This window comes from Ovis canadensis, chromosome 1, assembly GCF_042477335.2.
Source record: "Ovis canadensis isolate MfBH-ARS-UI-01 breed Bighorn chromosome 1, ARS-UI_OviCan_v2, whole genome shotgun sequence".
Taxonomy (NCBI): Eukaryota; Metazoa; Chordata; class Mammalia; order Artiodactyla; family Bovidae; genus Ovis; species Ovis canadensis.
The window spans coordinates 253,659,354-253,675,785 of NC_091245.1; the positions used below are offsets into that span (position 1 = coordinate 253,659,354).

At 38.9% G+C, this 16,432-nt stretch overlaps 1 protein-coding gene across 30 annotated transcripts in view; it reads left to right on the plus strand.

The window, feature by feature from the left end:
- The first annotated feature begins 282 nt into the window (after positions 1 to 282).
- The window catches only part of CEP70 (centrosomal protein 70), a 96,798-nt gene continuing 80,648 nt past the window's right edge, over positions 283 to 16,432 (plus strand). For 10 of the 30 annotated variants that reach the window (XR_011251455.1, XR_011251458.1, XM_069564280.1 and 7 more), the window contains exons 1-3: positions 283 to 451; positions 2,324 to 2,426; positions 12,148 to 12,272. Coding sequence is in view for 16 of the 30 variants with exons in the window: in XM_069564280.1 (XP_069420381.1) it covers positions 12,258 to 12,272 (15 nt within the window). In the remaining 14 variants the exon portion in view is untranslated. Of the gene's footprint in view, positions 827 to 2,323; positions 2,427 to 12,147; positions 12,273 to 16,432 lie in introns of all 30 variants that reach the window. The other 20 variants (XR_011251469.1, XM_069564355.1, XM_069564402.1 and 17 more) reach the window with 10 other exon arrangements.

Sequence of the window (16,432 nt, forward strand, 5' to 3'; positions counted from 1 at the left end):
CTTTTGCATTTCGGGAGCTCAATGTCTGGCCTGATACTTCGTCGAGATTTGGAAAATGCTTAACGGGAGGATAAAATGTCATCAACACGCTTATTTGCGTCCTCCAAGCGCCAGGCACTGCAGCGCTCAGCCAAGATCCAGGGAGTGATGGAGATGGAAGTGCGCAGGCGTAGAGCCCTTCCCCCTCCCCCGCGCACTGCAGTCCACACTAAAAGTGAGCCCCGCCCCCAGTCGCGGAGCCAACCAGAGGGCGCGAGGCAGCACCCGCCTCCCCGGGCGGTCAGAGCAAATCGCTGCGGTGTTCCAGCCAGTGCAGAGGCAGATTCCTCGATGAGCTCCTGCTCGATTGGCCGACCTCCCACGGTAGGGTAACGGTCGCAGAGGCGGGGCCGGAGGCGGCTGAGCCGGCCGGGTTGAGCGCGCTGCGGGAGGTAGGCGGCGGCTGTGGAAGGTGAGCGGCGTTCTAGGTTTACGGAAGGGTCGGCCGGAGCCCCCGCCTGAGGACCCCCTACCTGAGGAACCCCGATAACTGACCTCACCTGCGCCCTGAGAGTGGTCAGACGAGCCGCCTCGGGACTGGTTGGCGCCAATTGAAATCCCAGTATAAAGGTGGAGGGGAGGAGGGTAGCCTCATAAACCTGGTTGGAGTCTGGCTTCGCCCTTTGTGGTCTTTGACTCCGCTTGTAAAAACTCAGCGCCTCAGTTTCTTTATTTGTGGAACACAGCTGATAATTCTTGCCTTACATGGTGATTGAGAAGGTTAAATGAGGCAATGAGCGTGAAGCTTGGAGTGATTTTCGGCGCGCCCTGGATTCTGGATAAGTAGGTAGTTACTCCAACTCCAAGAGTCAGTCCACCAGGACCGACCCGCTCCGCTTTTCAGTGTCAAGGTGTCTGAGGAGGTCGCCTGGTTAGTGAAGGCTAGGAATAGAAGGTGGGGGATACGTGAAAGTGTAGGTAGATGATTCTCTCTTTCTCCGTTTCATTAGGCCCATTTCAGAGTGCGGGGCTCTTTATGCAGTGTCTAATTTGATTTTTATTAAGCCCAATGAGTTGGAAATAGTTACAAGGCCAAGAGACTTGTAACACGCAGGCCAAACGGCAGTGTTTTTGTGCCACTTTATTTTCTAACCATAAGGTTAAACACTGCACGCATTATCCATGTTGGTTTCAATCCTCTGTATGAGGTTTCTGTTTTGTTTTTTTGCTTTTGGTATTGCCAAACAGACTTGAGGCTTGCCCACTCCACCTTGGGGAGGAGGTGGCTGACAAGGGAATGCCCCAGCTTCTGCTTGGAGGAGTGTTCTGACCCTTTAGGTAACCTCTCCTGGGGCAGAATGATTTGGTCTAGAGGAGATCCAGCCCTAATTTCGTTTATTTGCGGTAAATTCAGTTCTTCTTAGGAAGGTTAAGTAGAGACTTTGAAAGCATTTCATGTTCCATTTATTGCAGTAAAGTGAAATATGTACTTTTGAGAAAGCTAATTACAGATTTTGATGTGACTTGACTTGAGAAAGAACAGCTACCGCCTATGCTTTATTTCCAGTTCCCCCCCCAAAAGTATTGAGAAATAAATAAATTTTGATGTATGGTGCATGTTATAGGGGCTTCAGTCTTATAAAGGGCAAGTTACCAAGGGATTTTTGGTAGACCTGGACAGTGCAAGGAGATAGAACTTTGTTTTGCTTCTCTGCATGTGTCTCTAGCCGTGTATAAATGAACTCCTACCCTGCAACTGCTATTCCTAGTCTTTAGGTGTGATATGACACTGATTAAAGCAAGCTGCAGCTTCTTTTTTGGCTTTGGGAAAGCATTGGGTCTCTTCTTCTGAGGCAAAGTTCCAGACCTGTGTCTTGTTACAGTTTGTAGTGGGGAGAAGACTGCTGCAAACCACTGGCACGTTAATTTCACAGCATGGGCCCCTGAAAAGGAGAGTGGGGTCGCAGGTGAAATTGTGATAGTTGTTCTCCCTGCCTTTTCTTTTTGTATTCAGTGGTTTTTGTCTTCTGAGAGTACTCCTGACAATGAGAATTATTGTGCCTTTGAAGCCAGAATCAGAATTGATGCTACACAATGATAGAGTTGGGCACCCAGCTAAATGTTTTAGCACAGCTGGGAGAGGAAAGATAAGTAGAAAGAAGACCCCAGTGAAGGCACCTCGTGGTGACCATCGATGTCTATTAGCAATTAATTCAGTGATTCCAGCTTCTGTTTAGTGGTTACCACCAGTACTCTAGATGCCTGCTCTGGGAATAACACAAGACCTTTCTTACTAGGAGATGAGCATTTTAAGATTTGGATCTCTTATCTTTTTGAAACGTAGATGAAGATCCAGTTTCAGACATGAGACTCACTGAGTGATCATTTCATTGAGATCAACGTGAATGACAAGGTGAAAAGTGCAAGAGGAATGTGGTATGACTGAGGTATGTCTGATGTGATGGATAACTCTCTCTGGGAATTGAGAGACCATAGAAAGGATCTACTAATTATGGAAAACTGTACATATATTTCCTTTTGATCTCCTCATAATCCTATCAGGTATTTGAAGCTCCATAAAGGAAACTGAGGCCCAGAGAGACTAAGTAAAAAGATAACACAGATAGCCGGTCACCAGTTCTCATCACCACCTCTATCCTGCTGTGTGCCAGGCACTGTTCAGTTAGTCCTTTGTATTTTAACTTTCCTAATCTTCCCAAGAACCTATGAGCTAAGTACTTTTATTATCCTCATTTTATGATAAGGAAATCGAGGCACAGAGATTATTTGTTTCTTGGTTGCATGGCAGAAGCCATGATTTAAAACCCTGCTATCTGGCTATACCAGCCTTTTGGTTAGTATTTCCTTTACTTTGGGTTTTATTGTTATTTAATAAAGTTTTTTAAATTAAATAGTGAACTTTTATTATGAAATCAAAGAGAAATGAACACACATACTGAATGTATACCTTAACAAGTTAGGTGATGATACCACCCAGGTCAGGGTAGAGAACCATGCTAAGACTGGTCTATCCCAATTACAGCTACTTCCGTGTTCCCATTAGTAGCATTCTTCTGACTTTTACAGTAATTTACTCCTTGTGTTAAAAAAAACAGTTTTTTCCTAAATCTGTATTCTTCAGCATTATAGTGTACCTCTTGCTGATTATATTAAAAAAAAATCTCTTAATCTGTAGGTTTTCCCCCATTCCTTTCTTTTCCTTATAATATGAAGAAGTTGGCTCATTTGACCTATATATCCTACAGTCTGGATTTTGCAATTTGCGTACTCATGTACAGTTGATTATGTTCCTCTGCCCTGGGTAATTCCTACACATTTGTACCTGGATCAGAGACTGAATCAGACTCGGATTCAATTCCTTTGGTAATTCTCTAGGTGGTGTTTGGCAGGATCATAGGAGATGCAGAATGTCTCATTTCTCTTTGTGTTTCCAGCATCTGTTGATACTTGATTCCTGTATCTGTTCATTGAAGGCTGCAAAATAGTGATATTCTAATTTTATCATTTCTTTTACTTGTTAGAATATTAGCCCCTCAGTTGAATATGTAGCAGTAAAATCTCTTTAGGAAAGGCAGCATAAACAATTTGTTCCATCCATTTACCAATTTTTGAGAAAATGAATTGGTTCCTTATCTTCTGAAGATGGTTCTTTTAAAAAGCCTAATATCAATATGAAGTCATAAATTTAAACATTTTATGGGTTTCAGTTCATTGCAGTTATTTTAATTATCAAAGCTAATATGCTCTCATCTTTGAGTGGGAGGAGCCTGCTTGAGCCTATCCTTTTGATATGACCCTACTAGTTTTTTTTTTTTCCTTTGGCTATTTCCTGACCAGGGATTGAACCTGTGCCCCAGCATTGGAAACAGTCTTAACCACTTTACCATCAGGGAAGTCCAGCACTGCTAATCTTTAATAACTTCCTTGTTGTCTGATATCTTGAATGAATTCTGTCCCAAATCTGAAATAATTTTTTCAAGAAACTTTTTTTTCAAAAAGAAATAGCGTTTCAAGATCATAATCTGTACTCTAGGGATCCTGAGTCAATCATGGTTTTAGGCTTTTCTGTAGACAGGTAGATATAACTATCCTAGCTCTGTCTCTGTAAACACACACGGAACTTTTCATTTGTAAAACTGAAATTCTATACCCATTAAATAACTCACCATTGCCCTGGCAGTCACCATTCTACTTTCAGTATAAGTGGAATCATACAGCATTTGTTTGTGACTAGCTAATGTACTTAAGGTTCATCCATGTTGTAACTTAGGTAAACATTTCCTTCCTGTTTAAGGCTGAGTGGGTTTCCCTCATGACTCAGACGGTAAAGAATCCACCTGCAATGCAGGAGACCCAGGTTTGATCCCTGGGTCAGGGAGACACCCTAGGGAAGGAAACGGCTACTTACTCCAGTATTCTTGTCTGGAGAATTCCATGGACAGAGGAGCCCGGCAGGCTACAGTCCATGGGGTCACAAAGAGTTGAACACCACTGATGTGCTAACACTACACTACTACTTAAGGCTGAATAATACTCCACTGTATGGTTTATAGCATATTTTACTTTCTATTCATCTGTTGATGGAACTTGGGTTGCTTCCACCTTTTAGGTATATTTTGTGAATAATGCTGCTGTGAACATGGATGTTCAAATATCTTTTTAAGACTGTGCTTTCAGTTTGTCAAATTGCTGAATCATAATGGCATTTCTACATTTAATTTTTTGAAGAACCACCATGCTATTTTTCATAGCTATACCATTTTATATTCCTGACAGTGCACAAGGGTTTCAGTTTCTCTACATCCTCACCAGTATCTGTTATTTCTGTTTCTTTTAGCCAACCTGATGGGTTTGAGGTGGTATCTCATTGTGGTTTTGATTTGCATTTCCCTAATGGGTAATGTTGAAATATTTTCATGTGTTTATAGCCTTTTTTATATTTTCTTTAGAGAAATGTCTGTTCAGGTTCCTTGCCCATTTTTTAATCAGATTTTTTTGTTGTTAAGTTTCCGGAATTCTCTGTGTATTCTGGATTGTTTATTGTTATTTAGTTGCTAATTGTGTCTGACTCTTGCAACCCCATGGACTATAGCCCACCAGGCTCCTCTGTCCATGGGATTTCCTAGGAAAGAATACTGTAGTAGGTTGCCATTTCTTTCTCCAGGGGATCTTCCCAACTCAGGGGTCAAACCTGTGTCCCTTGTGTCTCCGGAATTGGCAGGTAAATTCTTTACCACTGAGCCACCCTGGAAGCCCCATATATTCTGGATATTAATTCCTTTTCACATAGATGATTTGTGAATATTTTCTCCCATTCCATGGATTGCCTTTTTACTCTGTTTACAGTATCTTTTGATGCACAGAAATTTAAAATTTTTGTGAAGTCCAATTTGTCTGTTTTTACATTTTGTTGCCTATGCCTTTGATGTCATATCTAAGAAATCATTGTCAAATTCAGGATTGTGAAGCTTTTACCCTGTGTTTTCTTTTAAATTTTTACAGTTTAAGCTCTTAAATTTAGGTCTTTGATCCATTTTGAGTTAATTTTTGTGTGGCCTTAAGGGTACAACTTCATTCTTTTTACAGTTTTCACAGCAGAGGAAGAGACTGACTATATCCTTTTGAAGGCTTTTTGGTGCTCCTACTGAAAACCATTCAGTAGGTTTGAGTTCAGTCGCTCAGTCGTATCCAACTCTTAGAGACCCCATGGACTGTAGCATGCCAGGCTTCCCTGTCCATCACCAACTCCTGGAGTTTATTCAGACTCATGTCCATCAAGTTAGTGATGCCATCCAACCATCTTGTCCTCTGTCGTCCCCTTCTCCTCCTGCCTTCAATCTTTCCTAGCATCAGGATCTTTTCCAATGAGTCAGTTATTCCCATCAGGTGGCCAAAGTATTGGAGTTTCAGCTTCAGCATCATATTCCAATGAATATTCAGGGTTGATTTCCTTTAGGATTGACTGGTTGGATCTCCTCTCAGTCCAAGGCACTCTAAAGAGTCTTCTCCAACACGAAAGTTCAAAAGCATCTTCGGCGCTCACATTTGACATAAATGTGAGGGATTATATCTGGGCTCTTTATTCTGTGCAAATGGTCTATGCCAACACCACTCTGTTTTGATTTATGTAGCTTTGCAAAGGAGTTTTAAATCAGGAAGCTGTACTCCCTCCAGCTTCGTTCTTTTTCAAGATTACATTCAGGTGATTCCATTCAAGCTATTCACGGTCCCTTGAGATTCCATATGTATTTTAGGATGGTTTTTCTATTTCTGAAAAAAATGTCATTGGGATTTTGATGGGGATTATACTGAATCTGTAGATTGCTTTGGTTACTATAAATGTCTTAATATTAAGTCTTATGATTCATGAATGTTGGATGTGATCCCATTTACTTATGTCTTTTTAATTTCTTTGAGCAATGTTTTGTAGCTTTCATTGTACAAGACTTTCACCTCCTTGGTTAAGTTTACTCCTATTTTTTTTCTTTGATGTCGTTGTAAATGAAGTTCTTTTATTTTCCATTTTAGGTTATTCATTGTTAGTGTATAGAAATGCAAATGGTTTTTATATGTTGATTTTCATATTCTGCTGCTTTGCTGAATTCATTTATTCTAACGTGTGTACATGCGCGCACACGTGTGTGTGTGTATTCTTTAAGGTTTTTGGTATATAAAATCGTATCGTGCAAATAGAGATAATTTGACTTCTTTCCCAATTTGGATACCTTTTATTTCTCTTTCTTGCTTAAATGCTTGGTGAGAACTTCCATTTCTATATGGAATAAAAGTGGTGAATGTGACATCTTTGCCTTGTTCCTCGTCTTAGAGGGAAAGCTTGTAGTCTTTTACCATTGAATATGATGTTCGCTGTAGCTTTTTTGTGTATTGCTTTTGTTGAGTTGTGTGCGTGCTAGTTTGCTTCGATCATATCCTACACTTTAAGACCCCAGGCTCCTCTGTCCATGGGATTCTCCAGGCAAGAATACTGGAGTGGGTTGCCATTTCTTCCTCCAGGGGATCTTTTGTTTTGTTGAGTTAGTTTCCTTCTATTCCTAGTTGTTGAGTGTTTATCACAGAAGGTGTTTGATTTTGTAAAATGCTTTTTCTGCATCAATTGAGATGATCGTATGTTTTTTTCGTTCATTCCATTAATGTAGTGTAATACGTAATACACTGATTTCTTTTCATCTGTTGAACTATTTCATACATTCCAAGTATAAATCCCACTTGAATATGGTGTATAATCCTTTTACTATGCTGCTGGATTTGGTTTACTAATGTGTGCATGCTCAGTCGCTTAAGTCTTGTCTGACCCTTGTGAACTCATGGACTATAGCCCTCCAGGCTCCTCTGTCCATGGGATTTTTCCCGGTAAGAACACTTGCAGTGGGTTGCCATTTCCTCCTCCAGGGAATCTTCCCCACCCACTGTTCAAATCCTCGACTCCTGTGTCTCTTGCGTTGGCACTCAGATTCTTTATCATTTAGCCACCTGGGAAGCCTTTGGTTTACTAGTATTTTGCATCAGTGCTTGTAAGAGATATTACTATTTTTCTTATATTGTCTGACCTTTTAATATTAAGGTGATGCTATCCTCCAAGAATGAGTTAGGAAGTATTCCCTTGTCTAATTTTTTGGAATAGTTTGAGAAGAATTGTTAGTAGTTCTTGAGATGTTTTGGTAGAATTCCTCAGTGAAGCCAGTCGGTCCATGGGTTTTCTTTTGGGGAGAGTTTTTTGATTACTGATTTAGTCTCATTAATAGTTACAGGTGTATTGCAATTTTCTATTTCTTTGTGATTCAGTCTTGGTAGGTTTTGTGTTTATAGGAATTTGTCCATTTCATTTTGGTTATCTAATTTGTTGGCATACAATTCTTCATAATATTGTTTAATACTTTTTTCTGTATAATTGGTAGTAATGTTCCCACTTTCATTTCTGATTTTAGTAATTTGCGTCTTCTCTTTTTTTCTGTTCATCAGATAAAATTTGTCATTTTTGTTGATCTTTTCAGATGTCTTTCAATGACTTTCCTTATTGCTTTCCTAGTCTCTATTTCCTTTGTTTCTGCTCTAAGTAATCTTTATTTTTTTCTTTTGCTAGTTTGGGGTTTACTTTGTTCTTTTTCTAGTTCCTTAAGTTGCAAACTTAGGTTGTTATTTTGAGATCTTTCATGTTTTTAATGTAAATCTTTATAACTCTTTAATTTCCTCCTTAGGATTGCTTTCACTGTGTCCCGTAAGTTTTGAAATATTGTGTTTTGTTTTCATTAATATCTTAAGAGTTTTCTAATTTCTCTTGTGATTTCTTCTTTCATCCATTGGTTATTTACAAATGTGTTGTCTAATTTCCATAAACTTATGAATTTTTGTTTTATTTTTTGATCTCTAACGTCATCTCTTTGTGGAGACTTAATTTGTGGTTTAACATCTAGTCTATCCTGATAATGTCCCATGTGTACTTGGAAGACTGTATTCTGTTGTTGTTGAGCGGTGTTCTGTTCTTTTTTTCTTTTTGATCAGCTTGTGGGATCTTAGTTCCATGACCAAGGATCAAACCCATGCTCCCTTCAGTGGAAGCATGGAGTCCTAAACCACTGAATTACCAGGGAATTCCCCAGAGTGTTCTTTATAAACCTCCTAGATCTGGGTGTTTTACTCTGTCACATTGTCTGTTTCATTACTTTTCTTTTGTCTGATTACTATGTATTCTTGAAAATGAGGTGTTAAAATCTCCAACTATATTGTAGAACTATTTCTTTCTTCAATTCTGTGAATTTTTACTTCACATGTTTTAGTGGTCTGTTATTAAGTGCACAAGTATTTGTTATGTATTCTAGCTGTATTGAATCTTTTATTAATATGTAATGTCCTGTTTTGTCTCTAGTAGCCTTTTTTGATATAAAGTCTATTTTGTCTGTAGCTAGACTTTCTTTCTTTTTTTAAAAATTATTTTCGTGAAATACGTTTTAGCATTCTTTCACTTTCAATCTCTTTGTGTCTCTGGCTCTAAAATGGGTCTTGTTTTAGGCACATAGTTGGATTATATTTTCTTAAATGCATTCTACCAGTCTGTTAGGAGTTTGACCCTTTTACATTTAGAGTGATTACTGACAGGTAAGGGATTACTATCTGTAATTTTGCTATTTTTTTGGTAACATCTTATGACCCCCCCCCCCCATTTCCTATATTACTGTCTTCTTGTGTTTAGTTGATTTTTTTTTGTTTTTTGGTAGCAGAATGTTTTCTTTTTCTATGTATTCTATCACTGTTTTCTTTGTGGTGACCATGAGGATTACATTTACCATTATAAAATTATAACCCTAATTTGAATGTATCACAGCTTCACTTAAATAATGTATAAAAATTCTGCTTCTTTACAGCTCTATCCCCACCTCTTTCAGTTGTTAATGTTGCACAGTTATATCTTTATACATGTGTGCCTGAAAACAAATTAAAAATTCTAGTAAATGAGTTAGTCTCTTAAATTAGATAGAAAATGTGTGACATTACAAACCAAAGTTATAATAATATTAGCTTTAGACTAATGATTGTTTTTTAAAAAATGATCTGTTTCTTTGTAGAAAGCAAAAAGTGGAGTTACACATCTTTGTTATAATAATAGCAGCTTTTATAATTGCCTGTGTATTTACCATGCCATTTACCTTCACTGAGATATTTGGGTTTTCTTATGGCTTTGATTTACTGTCTTGGGTCCTTTTATTTCAACCAGTGGGACTCCCTTTGCCATTACTTGTAGGGCAGGTCTAGTGGTAAGGAACTCCTGAAACTTTTGTTTATCTGGAAATATCTTTATTCTGTTCTCACTTTTGAAAGATAGTTTTGCCAAACATAAGATTCTTGATTGACAGTTTCTTTCTTTCAGATAGAAATATATCATCTCAATGCCTCCTGGTCTCCAAAGTTCCTGTTAAGAAATCTGCTGGTCATCTTATTGATGATTCCTTCTATGTCATGTGTCACTTCTCCCTTGCTACTTTCAAGATTCTTTGTTCTTTCAAAAGCTTGATTGTAGTACTTCTTGGTGTAGGTCTCTGAGTTTATATTTCTAGAAGTTTGTGTCTTTCAACAAATTTGGGAAGTTTTCAGCCATCATTTCATATTCTCCGTGCCACCCTCTCTTTTCTCCTTCCGGGATTCTCACAATTCGTGTGTTGACACAACTGGTGGTGTCTCACAGGTCCCTTAGGTACGGTTCACTTTTATTCAGTCTTTTTTTTCCTATTCTTTAGACTTGATAATTTCCATTGTCTTATCTTCACACTTACCGGGATTCATTCTTTTGCCTGTTCAAATTGCATTTGAATGCCCCTAGTAAATTTTTAATTTCAGTTATCATACTTTTCAATTCCAGAATATTTTTGATTTTCGTTTTGTTGTTGTTTTCTGTCTCTTTACTGATATCTCACTTTTGATCATATATTTTTTCTCCACATCTTCCTTTAGTTCTTTGAATTTTTTAGGGTGGTTGTTTTAAATGCTTTGTGCAGTAGATCTGCCATCAGGTTTTGTTGTTTTTTTTCAGGGACAGTTTCTTTTGAAATTTTTTTTTTCCTTTGAATGAGCCATGCTTTCCAGATTCTTTGTAAGCTTTACTTTTTATTGAAAACTGGACATTTGAATCTAGTAATATCTATGGAAATAAGATTCTCTTTCTTTGCCATGGTTTGCTGGGTTTTGTTTTTCTTTGTTTTAAATTGTGGCTGTCTTTGTGCTGAGGATCAGCCTGACCTATAAACTTGAGGTATTTTTTAGCCTACACCTTTCTCTGGGTACATGCAGTGGCTTTCTAATTCCCCATATATGCATTTAGGAGTGCTATATGTGAACCTTCTTTGGATTCTGATTTGGGGGGAAAAAAGATATTTTTAAGACATTTGGGGGAAAATTGAACATGAACTAGATATTAAATGATAGTAAAGAATTAATATAATTTGGTATGACAGTGGTATTGAAGTTATGTTTAAAATGAGTATTTATTAGGAGGTGAGTACTGAAATACAAGTGGGTAGAGAAAGAAATATGGAAGAATGTTGGTTATTATTTATCTTGGGTTAATGAGTATACATGGGTTCATTTTACTCTTTCTCTACTTTTTAAAAAATTTCTCTCATGAAAAGTTTAAAAACTAGCTGAAAGGTGGTAGCCATTGAAGTTGGCTGATACTTTCAAAAAGTATCTTTATTTAAATAAAAGTGAGAGAGATGAACATAGTGCATTAGAGACCAGAGTTTAAAGGGGAGAGAGTACTCTATGATGTCAGCAGCAAAAATGGCAGAATTGGAGAATTTGCAACAGTTATTAGATTTAGCTGAAAATGAATTATTGGTGACCAGTATTGGTGGATTTCACTGTCTGAAGCAGAAGTAGAAGAACAGAAGGGTGATTTGCAAGAAAAACTGAACTAGCAGCAGGGAGGATCATTTTACTTCTCTGGGTCTCACATGTTTGTAGCATCTGATATATTGGTACAATTTTCCAAGCGCTCTTTCCTGCCAGCTCAGGACAGCTAGAGATGTTGGATTAAACATTTTCTAAGGTTCTCTCACGTTGTGACATTCCATGATGCTAATGAATATGTGTGATGATTGTGCCTCTGCAAAGGAAGAGTTAGATACCATAAGAATTCAAAGAAATTTCTTCCTATAGAATGGCAGAGTCTTAGACAACAAGAGCACGTGATGGGAGGGTAGACTGAATATAAACTTATGTTTGTGCCAGTCAAATAGAATACATTGTGTTGCTAGCCTTTGATCTACTTAGAAATAAAGACCACCTAAGAATATGGCATTTAATTTACCATTTGAGTTAGGCTAGTGAATTAATTGTTAAACTAATGAATTCAGATAATTCTTTCAGTTTTTTGGGAAGCAGGTTCCAAAAATTGTTTGTTTATTAGCATCACTTGCTTTTCACATTACCTAGTTAAAACAAGTAGTTTTCTTTGTGTATATGTGTGTAAAACCCCATAATGTTTCATTTCTAGAGGAGAACATTATAAAATTCTAAAAATTAGCTTTCTTAGAAGTCATAGAAGTTTTGGCTTAGGAATGCTTAAATTGCCCAAGAGTAGTAGGTTCTTTTAAATATAATTTTCTTTAACATCTATTGCACTTTTTTTAAATTTAGGCAATTCAATTTCTTATTGCCAATCTCAACTTCTTTTGACTCTACAAAAGAAATTGTATCTACAACAGCCCCTAAAGCCAAGGAGTCTAGCAAATCATCAGATAAGACTCATGACTGAAAAACAGGTAAACCTGAAATATTTGAAACCAATGTTTGTTATCAAAGTATGTGTCAAAGAATACCACATCCAGAAATGTGAAAAATCTTACTTTAAAAGGCTACTTTAGTAAAAGAATTTGGGAAATGATGGGTTAAAACTATTAAATGGTGTCCTTATTCTAAGACTTCACTAGATAACCGTGTTCAGAAGGAGGCCTTATTATACAGTTTTTCCTGCTTCAGTTCGGTTCAGTTCAGTCGCTCAGTCATGTCCGACTCTTTGCGACCCCATGAATCGCAGCACGCCAGGCCTCCCTGTCCATCACCAACTCCCGGAGTTCACTCAGATTCAGGTCCATCAAGTCAGTGATGCCATCCAGCCATCTCATCCTCTGTCGTCCCCTTCTCCTTCTGTCCCCAATCCCTCCCAGCATCAGAGTCTTTTCCAATGAGTCAACTCTTCTCATGAGGTGGCCAAAGTACTGGAGCTTCAGCTTTAGCATCATTCCTCCCAAATAAATCCCAGGGCTGATCTCCTTCAGAATGGACTGGTTGGATCTCCTTGCAGTCCAAGGGACTCTCGAGGGTCTTCTCCAACACCACAGTTCAAAAGCATCAATTCTTTGGCGCTCAGCCTTCTTCACAGTCCAACTCTCACATCCATACATGACTACTGGAAAAACCATAGCCTTGACTAGACGGACCTTAGTCGGCAAAGTAATGTCTCTGCTTTTGAATATGCTATCTAGGTTGGTCATAACTTTTCTTCCATTTGATGACTATTTCATTAGACTGGTCTTCTTCAGTTTATACTTGGAAAATGCCATTCTCAACTATTTTGGAATTTGCAAACAATTATGTTTTTCTTCAAACATAATTTAACTCAGATGACCATTATATCTACTACTGTGGACAAGAATCCCTTAGAAGAAATGGAGTAGCCATCATAGTCAACAAAAGAGCCCCAAATGCAGTACTTGGATGCAATCACAAATACGACAGAATAATCTCTGTTCATTTCCAAGGCAAACCATTCAGTATCACAGTAATCCAAGTCTATGCCCTGACCAGTAATGCTGAGGAAGCTGAAGTTGAATGGTTCTGTGAAGACCTACAAGACCTTCTAGAACTACACCCAAAAAAGATGTCCTTTTCATTATAGGGGACTGGAATGCAAAAGTAGGAAGTCAAGAAACACCTGGAGTAACAGGCAAGTTTGGCCTTGGCATACAGAATGAAGCAGGGCAAAGGTGAACAGAGTTTTACCAAGAGAATGCACTAGTCATAGCAAACACCCTCTTCCAAAAACACAGGAGAAGACTCTACATGTAGACATCACCAGATGGTCAATACCAAAATCAGATTGATTATGTTCTTTGTAGCCAAAGATGGAGCAGCTTTATATAGTCAGCAAAAACAAGACTGGAAGCTAACTGTGGCTCAGATTGTGAATTCCTTATTGCCAAATTCAGACTTAAATTGAAGAAAGCAGCAAAAACCACTAGAGCATTCAAGTATGACCTAAATCATATCCCTTATGATTATACCGGAGAAGGCAATGGCACCCCACTCCAGTACTCTTGCCTGGAAAATCCTATGGATGAAGGAGCCTGGTAGGCTGCAATCCATGGGGTTGCTAAGAGTCGGATACGACTGAGCAACTTCCCTTTCACTTTTCACTTTCATGTATTGGAGAAGGAAATGGCAACCCACTCCAGTATTCTTGCCTGGAGAATCCCAGAGACGGGGGAGCCTGGTGGACTGCCATCTATGGGGTCGCACAGAGTTGGATATGACTGAAGTGACTTAGCAGTAGCAGTATGATTATACAAGTGACAAGTAGGCTAAAGGGATTAGGATTGTATAGGAGGCAGTGATCAAGACCATCTCCAAGAAAAAGAAAGGCAAAATGGTTGTCAAAGGAGGCCTTACTGTGAAGGCTATGAAAAGAAGAGAAGAGAAAGGCGAAGGAGAAAAGGAAAGATATACCCATTTGAATGCAGAGTTCCAAAGAATAGCAAGGAGAGATAAGAAAGACTTCCCTAGTGATCAGTGCAAAGAAATAGAGGAAAATGAGATGGGAAAGAGTAGAGATCAGTTCAAGAAAATTTGAGATACCAATGGAACATTTCATGCAAAGATGAGCACAATAAAGGACAGAAATGGTATGGATTTAACAGAAGCAGAAGATATTAAGAAGAGGTGGCAAGAATCCACAGAAGAACTATACAAAAAAGGTCTTCATGACCCAGATAATCATGATGGTGTGATCACTCACCTAGAGCCAAACATCCTGGAATGTGAAGTCAAGGGGGCCTTAGGAAGCATCACTATGAACAAAGCTAGTGAAAGTGAGCTATTTCAAATCCTACGAGATGATGCTGTGAAAGTGCTGCACTCTATATGCCAGCGGAAAACTCAGCAGTGGCCATAGGACTGGTCATTTTTTCATTCCAGTCCCAAAGAAAGGCAATGCCAAAAAATGCTCAAACTACTGCACAGTCTCACATGCTAGCTAGCAAAGTAATGCTCAAAATTCTCCAAGCCAAGCTTCAACAATTCGTGAACCATGAACTTTGAAATGTTCAAGCTGGATTTAGGAAAGGCAGAGGAACCAGAGATCAAATTGCCAGCATCATTGGATCATCAAAAAAGCAAGAGAGTTCCAGAAAAACATCTACTTTATTGACTATGCCCAAGCCTTTGACTGTGTGGATCACAACAAATTGTGGAAAATTCTGAAAGAGATGGGAATACCAGAGCACCTGATCTGCCTCCTGAGAAATCTGTATGCAGGTCAGGAAGCAACAGTTAGAACTGGACATGGAACAACCAACTGGTTCCAAATAGGGAAAGGAGTACATCAAGGCTATATATTGTCATTCTGCTTATTTAACTTATATGCAGAGTACATAATGTGAAATACTGGGCTGGATGAAGCGTAAGCTGGAATCAAGATTGCCAGGAGAAATATCAAGAACCTCAGATATGCAGGTGACACCACTGTTACGGCATAAAGTGAAGAGGAGCTAAAGAGTCTCTTGATGAAAGTGAAAGAGGAGAGTGAAAAAGTTGGCTTAAAACTCAACATTTAGAAAACTAAGATCATGGCATCTGATCCCATCACTTCATGGGAAATAGATGGGGGAATAGTGGCAGACTTTTGGGGGGGCCTCCAAAATCACTGCAGATGGTGACTGAAGCCATGAAATTAAAAGAGGCTTGCTCCTTGGAAGAAAAGTTATGACCAACCTAGATAGCATATTCAAAAGCAGAGACTTTACTTTGGCAGCAAAGGCCCATCTAGTCAACACTGATTTTTCCAGTAGTCATGTATAGATGTGAGAGTTGGACCATAAGGAAAGCTGAGTGCCAAAGAATTGATGCTTTTGAACTGTGGTATTGGAGAAGACTAAGATCAGTCTTGGGTGTTCATTGGAAGGACTGATGCTGAAGCTGAAACTCCAAAACTTTGGCCACCTGATGTGAAGAACTGAGTCACTGGAAAAGATCCTGATGCTGGGAATGATTGAGGGCAGGAGGAGAAGCAGACAACAGAGGATGAGATGGTTGCATGGCATCACCGACTCAAAGGACATGAGTTTGGGTAAACTTTGGGAATTGGGGATGGACAGGGATGCCTGTGGTGTGGCAGTCCATGGGGTCACAAAGAGTCAGACACGACTGAGCAACTGAACTGATGTTCTTCTTTCTCTTAAAAGAGTTATTAGGACTTCATGGCAGTCAAGTGGTTGAGACTGCCTCCCAGTGCGTAGGGTGTGTGTTCAATCCGTGATCAGAGAGCTAAGATCCTATGTGCCTCTTGGCCAAAAACCAAAGCATAAACAGAAGCAATATTGAAACAAATTCAATAAAGACTTAAAAATGGTCCACATTAAAAAAAAATGTTTAAAAAGTTATCAGGGAACAGTATTTGTATAATTTGGTCATTCAAAATGTGTGACTTTTTCTATAGAGCATTTTTTTTAATGAGTCATAGTAGGTTTGGAGAAAGAAATGGCAATCCACTCCAGTGTTCTTGCCTGGAGAATCTCAGGGACAGAGGAGCCTAGTGGGCTGCCATCTGTGGGGTCGCACAGAGTTGGACATGACTGAAGCAACTTAGCAGCAGCAGTAGGTTTCCACTTATATACCCACACAGAGCTTTTGGCTCCCAAAACAGATT